Source organism: Schistocerca gregaria, chromosome 2, assembly GCF_023897955.1.
Source record: "Schistocerca gregaria isolate iqSchGreg1 chromosome 2, iqSchGreg1.2, whole genome shotgun sequence".
Classification (NCBI taxonomy): Eukaryota; Metazoa; Arthropoda; class Insecta; order Orthoptera; family Acrididae; genus Schistocerca; species Schistocerca gregaria.
In genome coordinates this window covers 84,288,288-84,306,048 of record NC_064921.1, presented here as the reverse complement: position 1 = coordinate 84,306,048, position 17,761 = coordinate 84,288,288, and the positions used below count along the sequence as shown (strand labels likewise).

The 17,761-nt window shown below is 44.9% G+C and overlaps 1 protein-coding gene across 1 annotated transcript in view; it reads left to right on the top strand.

The window, feature by feature from the left end:
- Positions 1 to 15,705, top strand: part of LOC126336361 (farnesol dehydrogenase-like) — a 75,976-nt gene extending 60,271 nt beyond the window's left edge. Inside the window, exons 5-6 of the mRNA XM_049999955.1 lie at positions 3,571 to 3,714; positions 15,274 to 15,705. Of these exons, the coding sequence (XP_049855912.1) occupies positions 3,571 to 3,714; positions 15,274 to 15,321 (192 nt within the window). The 3' untranslated portion in view covers positions 15,322 to 15,705. The remainder of the gene's footprint in view (positions 1 to 3,570; positions 3,715 to 15,273) is intronic.
- The last annotated feature ends 2,056 nt before the right edge of the window (positions 15,706 to 17,761 follow it).

Here is a 17,761-nt window from a genome sequence, read left to right as displayed (position 1 = left end):
TTGTGGTACAAGAAGTCTCCCTCATACCCCATCCTCTGTCCAATCTCAGCAACACCCGACGGAACAACAACGGGAATTATTTAATATCCTCAGACGTCTTCATTGTCCGCGGTCAGTCCTCAATGATTGAGGAATTTGATTTAAGAACAATATACTTTCAGTTGCTTTACAGATGATAAGATGACCAGTTTCTTATTCTTTGTCCTATATTTTGAAATTTCTAGAATAAAATATTCAGCACATTCTTCCTATATCAATTAAACTAGAGCTCAACTGACTTAACCAGTGCAACGAAATTCAAAATCAATTTTTTATTAGTCCATTTCCTGCCAAAAAAATAAAGTTGTGGAACTATTTTCTGGTGTGAATGAATTTCTCCTAGAATTTTAAATTATGCTATACTCGTATGAAATACTAAAGCATCAACTGTCAACAGGATAACTGTGGTGTTCTTTCAGTTAAAACAGAAACGATATTTTTTCATTGTTTTACAAATATTTCACCTTTTTCAGCTTCCACTTTCTTGCGATTACATAACAGAAAAGGGAAACAAGGCCTCATTTATTTGAGGGTGCTCTGACTTTTATTAGCTGCCCTGGTGATGATTCGACTTAAATGGGTCCTGGTTTGTACTCCAGTGAGACATGGATGTGTTCGTCAAAAGGCATTGGGTCTTTTCCTACCCTGGAGTCAGTGGCCCTAAAGTAGGGATGGGTGGTTGCTCACAGAACGTGAGTTTCTCACAGTGGTCGTACTCAACGTAAGACGTTTTGTACTAATTCTACTTTTTTTACATTAAACGTGTACGTCTTCAAACAAAGTTACTGGACTTGGAAAAACTATGAAGCCAAAAATCTACTGTACAAGGGAAGGAATATTTCTTGTACAGAATGCCAATGAAATTTCAGTACGAAATAAAAATGTAGCTTTGTTTTTACGTGCTGGCCCCTATGAGTATTATCAGATGTCATACACTGAATGATAAGTTTACTTTATTGTTTCGTTCTACGTACACTATTGGCCATTAAAATTGCTACACCACGAAGATGTGCTACAGACGCGAAATTTAACCGACAGGAAGAAGAATGTGCTCTAATAAGCTAATCATTTGCATATAATTCACACAAGGTTGGCGCCGGTGGCGACACCTACACCGTGCTCACATGACGAAAGTTTCCAACCGATTTCTCATACCCAAACAGCAGTTGACCGGCGTTGCCTGGTGAAACGTTGCCTCGTGCAAGAACGAGAAATGCGTACCATCGCGTTTTCGTCTTTGATAAAGGTCGGATTGTAGCCTATCGCGATTAGGGTTTATCATATAGACACATTGCTGCTAGCGTTGGTCCAGATCCAATGACTGTTGGCAGAATATGGAACCGGTGGGTTCTGGAAGGTAATACGGAAAACCGTGCTGGATCCCAACGGCCTCGTATCACTAGCAGTCGAGATGACAGGCATCTTATCCACATGGATCTAACGGATCGTGCAGCCAAGTTTCGATCCCTGAGTCAACAGATGGTCTCCGCGCTGATAGTCCATGGTGCTGCAAACGTCGTCGAACTGTTCGTGCAGATGGTTGTTGTCTTGCAAACGTTCACATGGCTGCGGTTACCCTTGACGCTGCATCACAGACAGGAGCGCCTGCGATGGTGTACTCTGCAACGAATCTGGGTGCACGAATGGCAAAACTTAATTTTTTCGGATGAATCCAGCTTCTGTTTACAGCATCATGATGGTCGCATCCGTGTTGGGCGACATCGTGGTGGACGCACATTGGAAGCGTGTATTCATCATCGCCATAGTGGCGTATCACCCGGCGTGATGGTTATGGTGTGACGTTGGTTACACGTCTCGGTCACCTCTTGTAACGTCCACTGTTGAAAGTGCCGTCAGTGTGAACATTTCCGTTATGTTACGACCCGTGGCACTACCCTTCATTCAGTCCCCGCGAAATCCTACATTTCAGCAGGATAATGCACGACCGCATGTTGCAGGTCCTGCACGGGCCTTTCTGGATACAGAAAATGTTCGACTGCTGCCCTGGCCAGCACATTATCCAGATCTCTCACCAATTAAAAACGTCTGGTGAATGGTGGCCGAGCAACTGGCTCGTCACAATACGCCAGTCACTACTGTTGATGAACTGTGGTATCGTGTTGAAGCTGCATGGGCAGCTGTACCTGTACACGCCATCCAAGCTCTGTTTGACACAATGCCCAATCGTATCAAGGCCGTTATTACGAACAGAGGTGGCTGTTCTGGGTACTGATCTCTCATGATCTATGCACCCATACTGCGTGAGAATGTAATCACATGTCACTTCTAGTATAATATATTTCTCGAACGAATACCCGTTTATCATCTGCATTTCTCCTTATCATGTGAAATACACTACTGGCCATTAAAATTGCTACACCAAGTATCATCTATCTTCATCCTACATTTACTGGACAATCATGAGACCGTTCATAGATTTTTTCGCTAATCTTCTGATTTACCATGTATAACTGAATTAATATTTTCCGTCATTCGCCGCACCAAACATTTTGGTTCCTTAGGCGGCCGCCCTGGTCTTGCCTAATGACAAGTCGGCCTTGGTCAGGAAATTAGGAAATAGTTTGACAAATAATCGGCGGCACAACGTAATCTTTCTGCTCTTCTGCATTCGGCATTTAAAGTTCATTGCAGCCACTAGGGATCGCTGCCTTGAAGCGCTCTGCCTTCTTGTTGCTGCCAGCTGCAGATGTTGTTCTTCCAGCTAACAGTATTCCTTTTGTATACCTCGCACTTTCTTTAATAATTCGTAATGATATTCTTAATCAATGAGTAACAAATAAAGAGCAGCATTAAACTATTTAGTAATTTTTTTATCTTCTTATATACTCTCCCCAAATTATATGATTTTCGGCTGTGAAAGTCTTTTATTACAATACGTTAACTGGCCAACTTTCTTTCATGTTTGTTTTAATACCATAAACAAAAGCTAAACTTCATTGTCTAACTGTCCACACGGTGGTGGGCTCTAACTAATCCATGCATCCTTTTATCTTAAAAGGCAGCAACGCCAACACGCAGTCGTTTTAATGTTACATATTGTACATCAAGTACTGTGCCATCTTACACTGAGTAACGGTATTCTACGATATGTTGTTTGATCCTTTTTTCCTGTTTATAATGTACGTACTGGAAGTAGATAGGGTGTAGCTCTTCAGCTCTCTATCTGACAGCGATTGCTTGCACATTCGAAAGATCTAAAACAAAGTTGTCGTAATTTATGAACGCGCGCTCTCAACAAATAAACTCTTCGCCGTGAAATATGAGAATGGGCAACATTTGTGTCGCTTTTCTGTGAATATGGTACTGTTTATTAAGACTATTATTTTCAATTAAAACACAGGCTCTACTGCAGCAAACCCTTGAAATTATCTTGCATTCATGCTTCGTTTCGTTGGACGTGGGTTACTTGACGTTACTTATCTTTCAAAACTTGGATCTTGCCGCCTTTGTTGTACGCACTCCTCATTCTAGTTGTAGTTACTCACGCTGGTACATTCATTTATCCAACAGCAAGTCTCTCCGGGACCCGTGAGGACGGAGCTCTTTAACCCGCTGATTGGTCTACCAGACGACTTTTGGGAAAGCCAGTTTCTTGAACCAGAGGACATCGCAGAGGCGGTCATCTTCATGCTCTCACAGCACCCACGCACACAGGTGAGTCCCTGTCCTGGACAATCAGTCTGAGACCGGTACTCTGGTACCGCGCGCCACCGAATTTGAATCCCCACCAGACGTCATGGACGTCGAAAACCAGTAGACGTCTCTGTACCATCGCGCCGTAAGCCCACATTTAGAGTGAGGGCGCTGCAGTGGAACACGTGGCTGCAGCGACCAATAGCAGCGTCCCCGATAGCGTACTTAAGCGCCTGCCTGTCGCCCAGCCTGACCCCTCCCGGGTGATGCCCTCTCTCCCTCCATTTATCCCTCCTATCAACTCTGATCCTCATCCCCCTCCTTTCTTCCATCCTTTTTAGGGCTCCCTCTCCCCCCTTCCTTCCTCTTTTTTCCCCACCTATCCTCTCTCTGCCCCCCTTCTCTCCCCCCAGCCCTTTTGCATTTCCGTCCTCTGCCTTCCCCCATTCCTTCTCGCGTCTGCCCTGCCCCTCCCACCCTTATGAGTCCTCTCCCACCTTTGGTTTCGCCTGCCCTTTCGTTTTTCCTCTCCTCCCTCCTTGTTTTCCCCTCATCTGTCCACATCCATCCCCCCCATCTGCCCTAGCCTATGGAGTGTCCTCTTTGTGCCGACATTTTAGTGCAGTGTTTACAGTGAGTAATCAGTGTTGGCCGTTTGCAATACTTTGATTTTATATCTCTTGCGAACAGAAACCACACCTAGCGACAGTATGATGTGTCTTTTCCAGACTGTCGCCATGTTTTTTAATTGTGTGTCTACTATGTTACCTGTCTGCATAGCATGCATTTTATTCGCTTTGCCAACCTGTTGCTTGATGTCTTATCTTTCCACAATTTTCCGCCGTTTTACAATTTAAGTCCCCGTTTTATCGCCTGCTTTTATTGTTTCTTAACTTCTTATTGCCTTTTAAAAAGTCTGGAGGCTGCAGAGCAACGTAATAAGCTGCTGCCAGCCCACCTCCTTCGGGGGGGAATCTAAATACAATGAAGGGAAAAAAATAGACTGACAGGCTGAGCTTTAAGGCGAGGCGATATGTCCAGAGACTTACGCAAGGTTAGACGGCGTGTTTTGTTTACGAGTGGACGTGGTTGTCTAGTTAAGTTTTCTTGAGTCTGTTGTTTCGTCGTCGTCGTCGTCGTCGTCGTTGTTCTTGTAAGGTCCTTCGTTGGCCGTGTCCGTCCTCTCCCGTTGTGTTGTTAGTCGCGGGTTTGAAGTGACGGAAAACGTGGCGGGACCCGCGGAGCGGCAGGCGAACGTTCCGGTCGCCGTTATAACAGGAACAGAAATGTGTCACAGGATCAAATACTATTATGGAACAGATAGGCAAAAATATGTTGCAACACAAATTAGCAACAATTTACGATGTCTCATAGTTACAAGTTATACTATACATACATGGATTCACATTAATGTGAACACCGCAAACGTTCCTGTCAACGTGCAATACCTACTCACAGACGGCACATGGCAGCACTAGCGTTATACACTCTCTATTGCGTTTTGGGGGAATGTGGAAAACATTCCAGTGGCTGTATTGTGGAAATAGAGCGATTTATCTGACGTTCGGAAGGGCATGATCGTTGGCTTCTGGGTCGTGGGTTGAAGAATTTCTGAAATGGCTACGTTTACGAACTGTTCGCGTGCCGCTTTGGTTCTACTGTGCACGGAAAACGGCGCTATCCAAAACTGGCACCGAGGCACTTGTCATTCACACTTGTGCAGCACGGGCCATAGCAGACAACGACTGTGGAGATGTGAACAGGCGAGCAGAGGAGCAACCGTTGAGAAACTGATTGCCCAGATCAACTGAGGAGTTACCAACAGTATATCCGCACCGAGAATTCAGCGAACGTTTCTATATGAGCCCCCACAGCAGCCACCTACGTTCATGCACTGGTGCTGACTTGTTCATCGGCGATGAAGGTTGGAATTTGTACTTCATTACCACAACTGGACGTCCACTGAGTAGAGACAGGTGGCCTTTTCAGATGTATCACATTTTATACCGCAATTGGACAGAGAGCCTTTGGTTTCAAACGTTTTACGCCATACACGCCGAAGCGTCCAGGTCGGGTTGGGAAGCATTATGGTCTGAGGAATGTCTTCGTGGCATTCCCTGGGTGATCTTGTCATTCACGAATGCATCTATTCTTTAGGACCATGACCAACCCTAAAAGCAGTTTGTGTTTCTCAGCACAGTGGCATCTACCAGCAGGACAATGCAACGTGACACAAACTCATCCTGGCTGTAAATGAACCATGCACATACATTGCGAGCTCTACCGTACTGCCTGACAACAAAACTCCTCACATCCAAACCCAATCGAGAATATTTGGGACCATCTCGATCGGGCAGTTCGTGCCATGGATCCTCAACTCTGATTCCAGTGCCGAGGCCAGCTACGTTAGGAATGTGAAGCCATCCTAACTCTCTTCAAGCATGTCTTTCAATGCTCTGCAGTGCAAACGGTGGTTACATTAATGTGACCACCGTCAGACGCATGACAGTGTAGTAGTCAGGTGAATGGCATGGAAACTGCTGCCACCAGTACTAGTTGGTTGCTAGGCTCCAGGCATCGTCTACTGGAGCCAGCCACAAGCGAGAAACGTATACTCTTGCTGAACATAGCAGCGTGCTTATTTACACTGCCAGACCGCAAAAAGCAAGCTGTGTGCACACCTGAGAACAGCAACAAATAGATGTGCTGACGCTAGACTCTAGCGGCCTTCAGGAGGGGCACCAACATAGCTTGCCAGCAGCGTTCGCACCTGGCAGTGCCCCTACAAGCGCGATACTTCGTTGTGCCCGCACATAATGTTTCACCTCAGGGAAATATTTCCACCAGATTAAGATGATGTGCGACCACTAGTTGGCAGCTTTTGCTCACGCCCTTAGCTCAACGACAGCTGTTCTCAGCAGACCGTCTGTAGGCTGTTCCAGTATCACACAGAACTCTGAAAGGTTTGTGATAAAATATTGAAGAAGGGACAAATAAGATTAACAGAACCCTGACCAGACGTTCGTAATTACAATCTGTGTGTAATATTGGATCCCTTACGTCTTCAATATCGACTTCCGTTTCTTTTTGTGGCATGTCACTGGACAAGTTCTCAGCCTTGTAGAGACATTCAACGCTTTCGTTCCACTTATCCCACCTGCCTCCCGCGATTAACAATAGAATTCCTCTTGCACTCTTAGTTTCAGCAGAGGTTGTTTATACTGTCCAAAATTAAAAGCAGAAGTGTAAACTTTGAGATGCACTCCTTCTGAAAGCCATTTCTTTTGACACGAAAACGTCCGCCCCTGGCATCTGAGTGGTCACCGTGACGTAAGGTCGTACCTAACGACCCGGGTTCGATTCCCGGCCGGGTCGGAGATATTCTCCGCTAAGGGACTGGGTGTTATGTCCGTATCATCATCATCATTTCATCCTCATCGACACGTTAGTCGCCGACGTGGCACCAACTCGAAAGACTTGCACCAGGCAAACGGTCTACCCGACGGGAGGCCCTAGCCACACGGCATAATAAAAAAAAAAGAAGACACGAAAACGTCTATTCGTTCGTGAGACGAGCTCCCTTGTGTGACAAAATACCATCACATTTCAATCTGCCGGCCGCGGTGGTTTAGCAGTTCGGTCGGAGGTTCGAATCCTGCCTCGGGCATGGATGTGTGTGATATCCTTAGGTTTAAGTAGTTTAACTTCTGAGGTCATTAGTCCCCTAGAAGTTATGGTTCAAATGACTCTGAGCACTATGGAATTCTAACTAACCTAACTGCCCGACATTGTGGTATCTAACTTCCACACAAACCCAACAAGAGCGAAGAGTAAGTACAGCATAAAGAACACACTTGAGTGAGTGCAGTCACTTATGACGGCCAAGTGGTTTAGGACGATGTGGGGATTATAGGCAGAAGTGGCTGTCGACAGTCAGACACTTCTGACGCCAGTTGTTGCACTGTGGGTCAGTATAGCGGCTGCAGTTAAATAATGCACCATTGTTGTGCAGACGCAGGAAGTTCATGGAGCTAGGTGGATGGCCGCTGTCAAATCACAGTGTCGTTCTCAGTAGGATGTTTACAGTGTGTAAGGCACAGTAATTTTAATACTGTTCTGTACAGTCACCATAGTCAGCAGCTGGGGGTGGACATCAGCCCTGGAGTATGAAGACCCGGCCAACCTGAGCTCAGCACCCTGTCCAAAGGTCATGTGCTGACTGTGTCGCCTCAGCAGGCCAGCGACAATGGCAGTGCTGTGGTGTCATGTCGCCAGCACTCTGGCGAATAAAGAACCACAGTGTCAGGCCGTGAGGGTAGGTGAGTGGCATGCAGCTCCAAAAAGAAGTGAGTTATGTTGGCTCCAACTTGGAGTCTGGACAACTTAATTAACAAGTTAGGATGGGAAAAGAACATCCCGTCTAAATTCACTGAGGATAAGATTACCATGATCATGAAGAACAATTACATCCAGCTACGTGATTTAGATATATCCGTCTGTTGGAATGGACGTGTTGCTCTAATAGAGTTCAGAGGAGAAGTTTTTCTGGTCCCCCATACATACCTGCTAATGGTTCACAATAAAGTGTGTGACATCCTGTCAGTACTGTTGCTAGCTAAGTATCAGTCAGGTACAGTACTAGAGAAGACAGCATACGATACCACCTTGATATTCCTAATTGAGTTAGCCAATCTTGCAATTCGCTATGGGCAGAAATTCTATAAAGTAGCGAAAGTGCTAGAAGTTATAATCACAGGCCTCACTTTAGTAGAAGTGGATGGACCTTCAAATGTTCAGTTTCTCAAGACTATCCTGCACAGGAAGCACTCGAGCGCTCAAAAAATGCCGTTGTATTCGATGCAGCTCCATGGCTCAGTGTCCTGCACTGCAAGCCTGTAGTAGGAGTAGGGTATTGCACAGGGCAAGGGGCAGCTCGGCAGCTAGTCATCATCAGCCATGAACTGTAGATTCCCAGATAGGCATGCTGAGGTCTTTGGAAGTCAGCCAGGAGAGAATTTCGCAGCTAAAAGGCACCATTTTACTCCCGATGACATCAAGTTCGTTACACTGACTGCACCTAGTCCTGGAGTCCGGTAGCAGTTTCTAGATGACACTCTACAAGTTGATAGCTGTTGCCACCTGCTGACGACTTCGAGATATGTTCTGTGACAGACATTGCGTAACGAAAATGGGGAGTCTTTATAGTTAAGTTAACCTGGGATCTAGAAACGACAGAGGCTCCGTCCCCGCCGCAGCCGCAGTGATCTGCAACCCACCCCACGACGACTACGGCAGTCCACTTCACCCCACCGCCGCCCCACACCGAACCCAGGGTTATTGTGCAGTTCGGCCCCCGGTGGATCCCCCAGGGAACGTCTCACAACAGACCAGTGTAACCCCTATGTTTGCGTGGTAGAGTAGGCTGCGTACACACTGCTGGGCCGATGCGTACTGGGTCGGCTCGTGCCTGGCCAGCTCAGGCCGACGTGTGGTGCATTCACATTGCGCGCCGCGCCGAGCCGGGACGGCGAAATGGGGGAAAATCCACTTCTCCGATTTGCATGTTTTGAAACTTCTTAGCGGCATATAAGACTTGCCACATCGTTTTATGAACTTATTTTTTCCTTAAAAGCATTACTTACGTCTTGAAAAAAGAAAAAATCTACTTTTCGTTTCGCGTGATTTCTTAGATATTTTAGCCTCATACTTTCTTCAAAATCGGTTGGGAAGCGTTACGAAACTGATTTTTGTACACGTGGTATTGTAACACTTTAGCTTCGTATTGAATCATTTATCTTTCCATATTTCGTAACAGTCATTGTGAAATGATGCTATTTGTCAACGTTGTGCACTTGATTTACAAATCTTGTAGTGAAAAAGTTATGTAGCGGGTAGCTTATTGTTAGATCCGTTTTAGACCATACATTGTTGCGAATGAAATGTAGCTAAAAGTACCAAAAAGTTTTTGAAATGATACTGATACTGATATCTGTCTCTGTGACACAAGTAATGCGAGCTACTCAGTGGCGTCAGTGCCGCGTCCGCAAGCCACGGAGTTCGCGCGGTTACAACTTGGCTTAGTACACGTACAGGTAGGAGTGTCAATGAGATACGTCTGATTAGTTTTACACCAAAATTTATCACAAAAACGAACTGGAGATTTGTGATAAGTTTACTGCAGAAACTGAAGCGCAATTCCGTAGTCTCGTTGTCTACTTTTACAGAAAAATAATAGAGAGTTAATGAAACTACTGTAGATCGATACAGATGTGCGTTTCATTGTTCTTCATTGTTTTGTTTTTCCTTCCTTGGCGGGCTGCGCTGCACTGTCAAGGTAATCCCCACTCTTTCGCTAAATGGCTGTTAGTTGCCGGAGGCCAAATAAATTTTAAAAAATCCTCACCCTTCGACAGCTGACAAGCAAGTCAGTAGAAAACGCAGCTGCAGTCAACAGTTGCTCTCCTTTAGGTAGTCTGTGCTGTCGTGTAGAACAATGTCTTCACTCTTTTATTGGTATTGTTTTGACTCTGCAGTAACTCTTCGAGGTTTGAAGTACAGAAAACTAAGAGGTTATGGATTCAGCCCATAAATAGCGACAGACATTTAGGAGAGCTTTTTTCCTTTATATCAAGAACTTTAAAATTTTTCAGGATAGTTTTTTTCAAATTACAGAATGAATCATAATACATTTCAATATGTGCTGCAGAATATTCAAGACAAAATTTCTAAACAGAACACAGTTTTTCTTCTGCTGTTATACTTCTGCGAAAATTTGTGTATAACGATTAGGTACGATTCGTTGGTACACACTTTTTGGTTTGCAGGAGAACTTTGTAGTCATGCTTTTGTATTTTAAATTTCACAATTAATTGGAGGGAGTGAATGCTGCACAAACGCTCACCTCTGAGGGGAAGAGAGTTTATGGGACTCCTGAGTATCATTAGGAAGTAATTAGCTTCGTCATTTTGGGTAATGTCTTGCTGTGCCTTCAACGAAAAATCACAGAAATACTCCTTCAGAATTTTCCAACTTTTTTTCTTCTTTTTTCTTTATGATGCAGCGCTTGGCAGTGGTGATGGTTCATCATGTGGGGTCACTGATGAAAAGAATTCTGTGAGGTCATTACCTTGTAAGATAGGCAGATTGACAGGCTTAGAGTTTTGAGATAATGCCCTTTGACTCAGTGGTTCTATTTCCACTGATAAGGAACGTGCATAGCTCGTGGAACTTAGGAAAATCATGTGACAGAACAAAGCCCGAGTGGAACCGCATTTTAATATACTATTCCCTGGATCACATGACATTTTTCCAAGTTATACAAGTTATTTTCTGTAACTGTCTCTCAGGTCTTTATTCTTTCAATTAAAATAATGAAATCGAAATGCATAGTATGGCCATGTCTATTTATATATTTATTGTTGTATAACTGTGAAATGACATGGACTAAGTAAGTATCTACTGTGCAAACAAAACTGTAAAAACTTCGTCCAACACCACACTTGAGTAACACATTTTACGATTTTTTTTCTCAGATATCTGTCCACTGGCATCTCCTATCATTCACTAGCATCGTCATTCCGATTAGGAGTGTCCACCGTATTAGTGGTGGTGAAAGACGTTTGCATGGCCATATGGGAGTCACTTGCTCCCACTCATTTACCAACGCCAACTGTTTCTCGATTTAAAGAAACTGGAAATCCCCATCTCGTATGCATTTCACTGGCAAACTGTGTCGGATGTATAGACGGGAAGCACATACGTGTCCAATGTCCTAAACTTTCTGGCAGCATGTTTTACAACAACAAACAGAACTATTCGATTGTACTCCAAGCGGTTGCTGAAGCAAATTACAAATTTATAGCTGTAGATGTTGGTGCCTACGGTAAACAGTCTGATGAAGGCGTGTTTAAAGAAAGTATGTTATATAAGAAACTTACAAATGGGGAGCTGTTATTACCGCCACCAACAAGACTTGAAGGAATGTGTCAGGAACTACCGTACGTCATTTTGGGAGATGAAGCTTACCCCTTATTAGAGAATTTGATGAGACCTTTTCCTCGCAGAAATTTGGACAAGAAGAAGATTCTATACAATGATATGCATTCCACAGCAAGAAAAATTGTTGAATGTGCATTTGGTATAATGACCAATAAATGGAGACTACTGAGGAAGGCAACTGAAACATCCATTGACTTAGCTTATCACATAGTGAAGTGCATTTGTCTACTTCCTAATATTGTCATTGACAGAGAAGGATGCAGTGTTGCAGGTGAAAAGTTTTGTAACAATGCTGATATGCAGACAGCTGGTGCCACGTTCAACAGAAATTCCACATTACGTTCGAAAACTGTCGAACACTTATTGAATATTTCGTTAAAAATGCGACTTAAAATAATTCAAAAACCCCAAAAAAATTTTGGAATTGAAAGTACTTAGCTATTTACTGTATTTGTGTGTATCTCATTTCACTGTAAATAAAGCAAATAAAACTATAAAGGAAAATAATTTATATTTGTGTGTACTATCTGAAACACACTCCTTGGTTACTTCGTTCCATAATCTGGAAACTGCATAATTACTGTCATACTAGCCGAATTTCTGATACCAAATTGATGGACACAAGTTAATGTCATGTATATGTTATTCTGCATTCATTAAAGTAAGAACGTCGCAAAAAGATGTCACAGACAACAGCTTATAGTAACGTGCCACAGCATGACTTTACAATGCATTGTCATCTGGTAGGGACACATTTCCGTCCCTCAGTGACACTCATATATGCCTCCGTTTACAAGTAAATGTGAACTATTCAGTGGCGGCAATGCCGCGATCGCTGACAAGCTATTGTTGTAAATGCATGTAAATACGGTAGATTAAATAAATGAAATAAAATAAAACACGTGTGCAATCAGTGAGGAAAAATTACGTTTATTATAATTATATATGAGAAATTACTTTTAAGATGTTACCTCACATTTCACGGTCACACTTGTGATGAAAGCAGAAGGGAGACATGTGATGCGTGTACTGCAGAAGCTGTAGTGCTGCTCCACAGGCTCGCGCCTGAGGCCGGCTCGCGCCTGCAATATTAAACACTCGGGATGTCGCCGGCTCGGCTCCGGGAGGCTCACGCCGTGTCGGCGCGGCCCGGCCGCCAATGTGAACACCGCAGTTCAAAACCACGTGTCTGACTTATATCAAAGCGGGCGGCGGCCCGGCCAGGCTCGGCTCGGCTCGGCCGGCAGTGTGAACGCAGCCTTCAATGGTGGCGCACGCGCCGACCGTGTAGCTGAGGCGGAATAAGGAGAACCTGCCCGCATTCGCCGAGGCAGATGGAAAACCGCCTAAAAACCATCCACAGACTGGCCGGTTCACCGGACCTCGACATAAATCTGCCGGGCGGATTCGTGCCGGAGACCGGCACTCCTTCCCGCCCGGAAAGCTGTGCGTTGGCCCGCCCGGTTGGCCGTGTATAGTGGTTTGATCAAGCGTTATTCTGTCAAGTCATCAATCCACGTCGCTTAGACGAAGGAAGTTACCATACATCGATACTTGGCACTCGGGCAGTACATGTTACTATTGCTGCAGTGTGATTTCGTACTTCTGCTGTTCAGTGGCATACACCTCTGGAAGTAGTGATCAAACCTATATACCGAGGTAACTTCTTGGCATTTAAGCCCTGGGAGCTATTCTTCCCTTATTAGCAGAGCCCACTTGTAGATTCTTGCAAAAGTATACCTTTCTGGCTTTCATCTGCTTCATCTGCCTCTGGCTTCCTGTGCCAGGCCATAGCTTTATGTTTTGTTAACTTCGACGATGATGTTACAAGTTTTCAGCCACCAATAAAGAGAGTGCGGATCAGCAGCCCCAAACTGTAGCTGTCAAATTTTGATCTGAAACTGCAATACAATGCCGCCATTGTCACCCCCTCACCACCCCCAAATAATGTGGGGTGGGGAGATGATAGTTCTGGTTCAGCTTGGTACTGTTCCACAGAGAGAGAGAGAGAGAGAGAGAGAGAGAGAGAGAGAGAGAGAGAGAGAGAGAGAGAATCTAATGTAACAACTTGCATACATTAAGATGAAATTCCGTGATAAAGCAGTACAATAAATGAGAGAGTTTGAGGCAAACAAGCTCAAATACTTGCTCCATCATTGCCATCACAGTAACACATACTCTAACCTTCCTTCGATTCATAATAAATCTTACGCCCGTTATAGCATTTTCTGCTGCTGTTGATGTTCTCACGGTCACCTGACCCATGACAGATAACTCTCGAAGACCCGAATGGAAAACTCTTCTGGATTCTTTTGCCAATGGAGAGATCACCATGACACTTTTTCAATTATAGGCCACATGTCCTATGAATAGACATTACGTATATTTCGTTCAGTGGTTTTCATCGCCTCCTGCATCCTCATGCCGTTGATCATTGCTGATTTTCCATCTTTAGAGGCAGTTTCTCACCACAACGTCTGTCCGTTCCTCCGCCCTCTTTGACAAGGCCATTGGCTAAATGAGAGTGACTTCCTGTGCCGGAAATCTTCAGCCTATAATACTGATGATTGTTATTCAAAATTTAAGTAGTAGCGGGACCGACGATGTTTTGATTACTAGTCAAAGACGCTACGCCTAGATCACGGTACTGAACGTTACAGTCCGCTATTCTGCAGATATGTCGCCCCAGTTGTGGTTTTCTTATGGTACTGGGCAGAGCTTCATATTACCGAAACGAGAGCACAGGGCAGGCCGGGCGGTTGACAACACACACTGTCCCTCCCCTCACAGCAACAGACACACTGGCGATATCAACAACCCGCGGACAGCCAAGGTCCCCACACCGCACTCACTCTTCCTCGTCCAGGCTACTCTCCACTTTAAGCAGTAGTCAAGGCCTTAAATACCCGTTCTTCAGCAGGTACCGCCACCTACGAAATGTAATGTTTCGTTCCAGTAGAAGCTGTCAGAGGGCACCAGCTATGAAGGATCGATAGTAGAGAACATGTCACAAGGATTCTTGGCGGACGGCACAATTTCTGTATTCCTGGAGGACGACCGAGCGATGTGGGACAGTGGTTAGCACACTGGACTCGCATTCGGGAGGACGAACGTTCAGTCCCGCGTCCGGCTATCCTGATTTAGATTTTCCGTAATTTCCCTAAAATCCTCCACGTTAATGCTGGGATGTTTCCTTTGAGAGGGCACGGCCGACTCCTTCCCCGTCCTTCTTTAATCCGATGACACGTATGACCTCGCTGCTTGCTCTCCTCCCCAAAAACAACCCAATCCTAACCCAACGTGGACGACCACCTGACAGAAGGGTAAACTTCACTGAGTATTCAGGCTTTTCATATCCAATACAGAATTTTCACAGTTAAAACAATCTGGAGCTAAGGTTTCTGCTAAGAGTCCCGATTCAGTTATACGCTAGAGAAGAAACGAAAATAACCTGCATAAATTTTACTCAAGTTATCGATCACGTATTTTATCTTGCTGTCACATAGCTTCGATACTTGTCAAATATAACTCTAAGATTTAGCACAATTAGGAAGTAACTGTCTACACAGTGTAATGTTACAGGTGTACGACATCGTCATCCGACCCACTGGAAGTGACTTCAGACCTTAGTTCCACGTGGCATCAACAGCCGCTATCACTTCGAGCAGCGCGACCAGTTACGCTGTCTGTTGAAGTTTGTATTGTTGGCTATTTTAAATAAAGTTGTTTCAGCGTGATATCTGCAGTTTGCTGTGAACACACAGCGTCTGTGCTGGTTAACAAAGGAAAACAAAGGGCTAAAACGATTGCCCGACTACTGGAACACCATTTCACAGTAGTAGGTAGGCAAAGCCTTACTGCATCATAAATGCAGTGCCTTGACCGACCACTGAAGTTAAGCAACGTTGTGCCCGGTTAGCACTTCGATGAACGGTCACCTGACTGCACTGGGGGCCTTTGGCACAAGGGCACGCAATTTATATGCATCTCGAGCAAAAAATGGCTCTGAGCACGGTGGAACTTAACATCTGGGGTCATCAGTCCCCTAGAACTTAGTTAGGTTTAAGTCGTTCTAACCTAAGGACGTCACACACATCCATGCCCGAGGCAGGATTCGAACCTCCAACCGCAGCGGTCGCGTGGTTCCAGACTGAAGGGCCTAGAACCGCTCGGCCACCCCGGCCGGCACATCTCGAGCTGTGATAGGGCGATATACACTGTCAAGCATTAAACCCTAACCGTTTCAGTGTTCAGGCGTATATATAATGCTTGCTATGTGTTGTGTGTGACTTTGCACAGGATACTAAGGTAGGCTACAAAGTGGTGCAGCAACTGTCGCCATAGAAAAGCTGGGTAGGAGCAGACGATTTGCAAACAGGTTACACAGTAAACAGAATATTTATTGAACTTGTATTTTCAAGCGTACATACACTCTTGCTGCATTACATGTCACGTAACAAAATCCAGCAATCAGTGGCAATAAGGAAGAGGCTCTGAACTGTAGTATTAACAGTGGTTTCGGAGGTGCAACCAGGCGGCGTCTGTATAGCGTCACGCAGATGCTGAAAGTGCGATTGGGCGCCCAGTGACTGCTGATGTCCTATATCGCATAGCATGACGGCGCCAATGGTACAGAGCCGCTGTAGGCGTAGATCAGCGGGCGTACACCACTGGTTCTGCCAGACTGCTAAGTCTGACGGGGACTTTTCATTCCGTTGCCACTTTGATGCCTCTGGGGTAGTACTGATATGTGATACTGTGGTATCGATAGCAAGGATGCCACAGCGAAGCTGCCAGTTAAGGTGGCATTATGACACACAACGACAGCGCCCTCTAGGAGGCGCTGTTCAGCTCTACAAGCACCACTGTAGGTTGGACGTCTGATCTTGATCAAATGGGCTCGAGACACTTCGCTTCAGCTTCGCACCTCCGTGAAAAGTTAAGTATTACTCTTCTTGCACCAGTGAGCCACTTCTACTTTCTTGCCGTACTGACGTGTATTACTTTTTCCTGCTCCTACCCACGCGCCGCCTTCCAGGCAGGATACAGGCGATACGCTGAAATATATACATTATAGGCACTGCGGACATCTGTAAATATCACTCGGCCAACGAGTCAGTCGTTTGGGTAATTCCCAGTATTCCAGCAGTAAGACGGTTTCTGCAGAATTATTCTGTCTCTTACGGAGTGCTGAGTTCTCTTTAACGCTGAGATACCGATGATCGTTACCTTGTGTGCTGCACTTTCCGTGTTACCGACTAAAATGACACACAATTCTATACAGAAGATTCGGCGGCTCATCGTCTGTATGTTGCTGCTTTCGAGTAAGCCCACTGTAGTTTTTCTTGTGCACTACATGCTCATACTGATATTCAAGGTAGGGCAAGGCGCACAAAAACTGGTGTTTGCGCAGGTCAAGGATGTTCAGTGCAACTTACAGAATGTGATATACATAACATAGTAGGTAACTATCATGCAAATTGCGAGCGACATAGATTACAGTGACTGAGGTTACACAGCGATCCACTGCGTCCCTTTAAAACAATGATACAGAATTGGAAGGTGTAAGATAACGGGATTTCAAACAAAGTGTCAACATTACAATGCACAGCAAACTGCGGAATCGGCCGGAATATTTGTGAATAAGATAAACGAACAATCCCATTGTTCAGCAAGGTCGGAGTTGAAAACAAACGGAATTTGAATAGGAAACGCACATGAAAGGAACCCTGCAAAATACTCTCTTGGGACCTTTATGCGAATGCTTTGACGTCAATATTCTCTACTGCCCTTGCAGAACCACATTACCATCCAGATAATTTAACATCGTTGCCGTAAACACGTGAGAAAGAACTGAAGGGAGCACAGCACCACCTATATCTCGCAGTAAGATAAGTGTGTGAAAATGGGCGTAAGAGAACTAAAACTATGGTATGAGCGTGGCGTTTCGCCAATAATTCCACAAATTAACTTGATTTTGGTTGATTCCTGTTCTGCGTATAAAATTCAGACGCTTTTTAAGAGGGATAGTTTGCTCTAAAGAAGTATGACATTTAAATTTAAATTGACA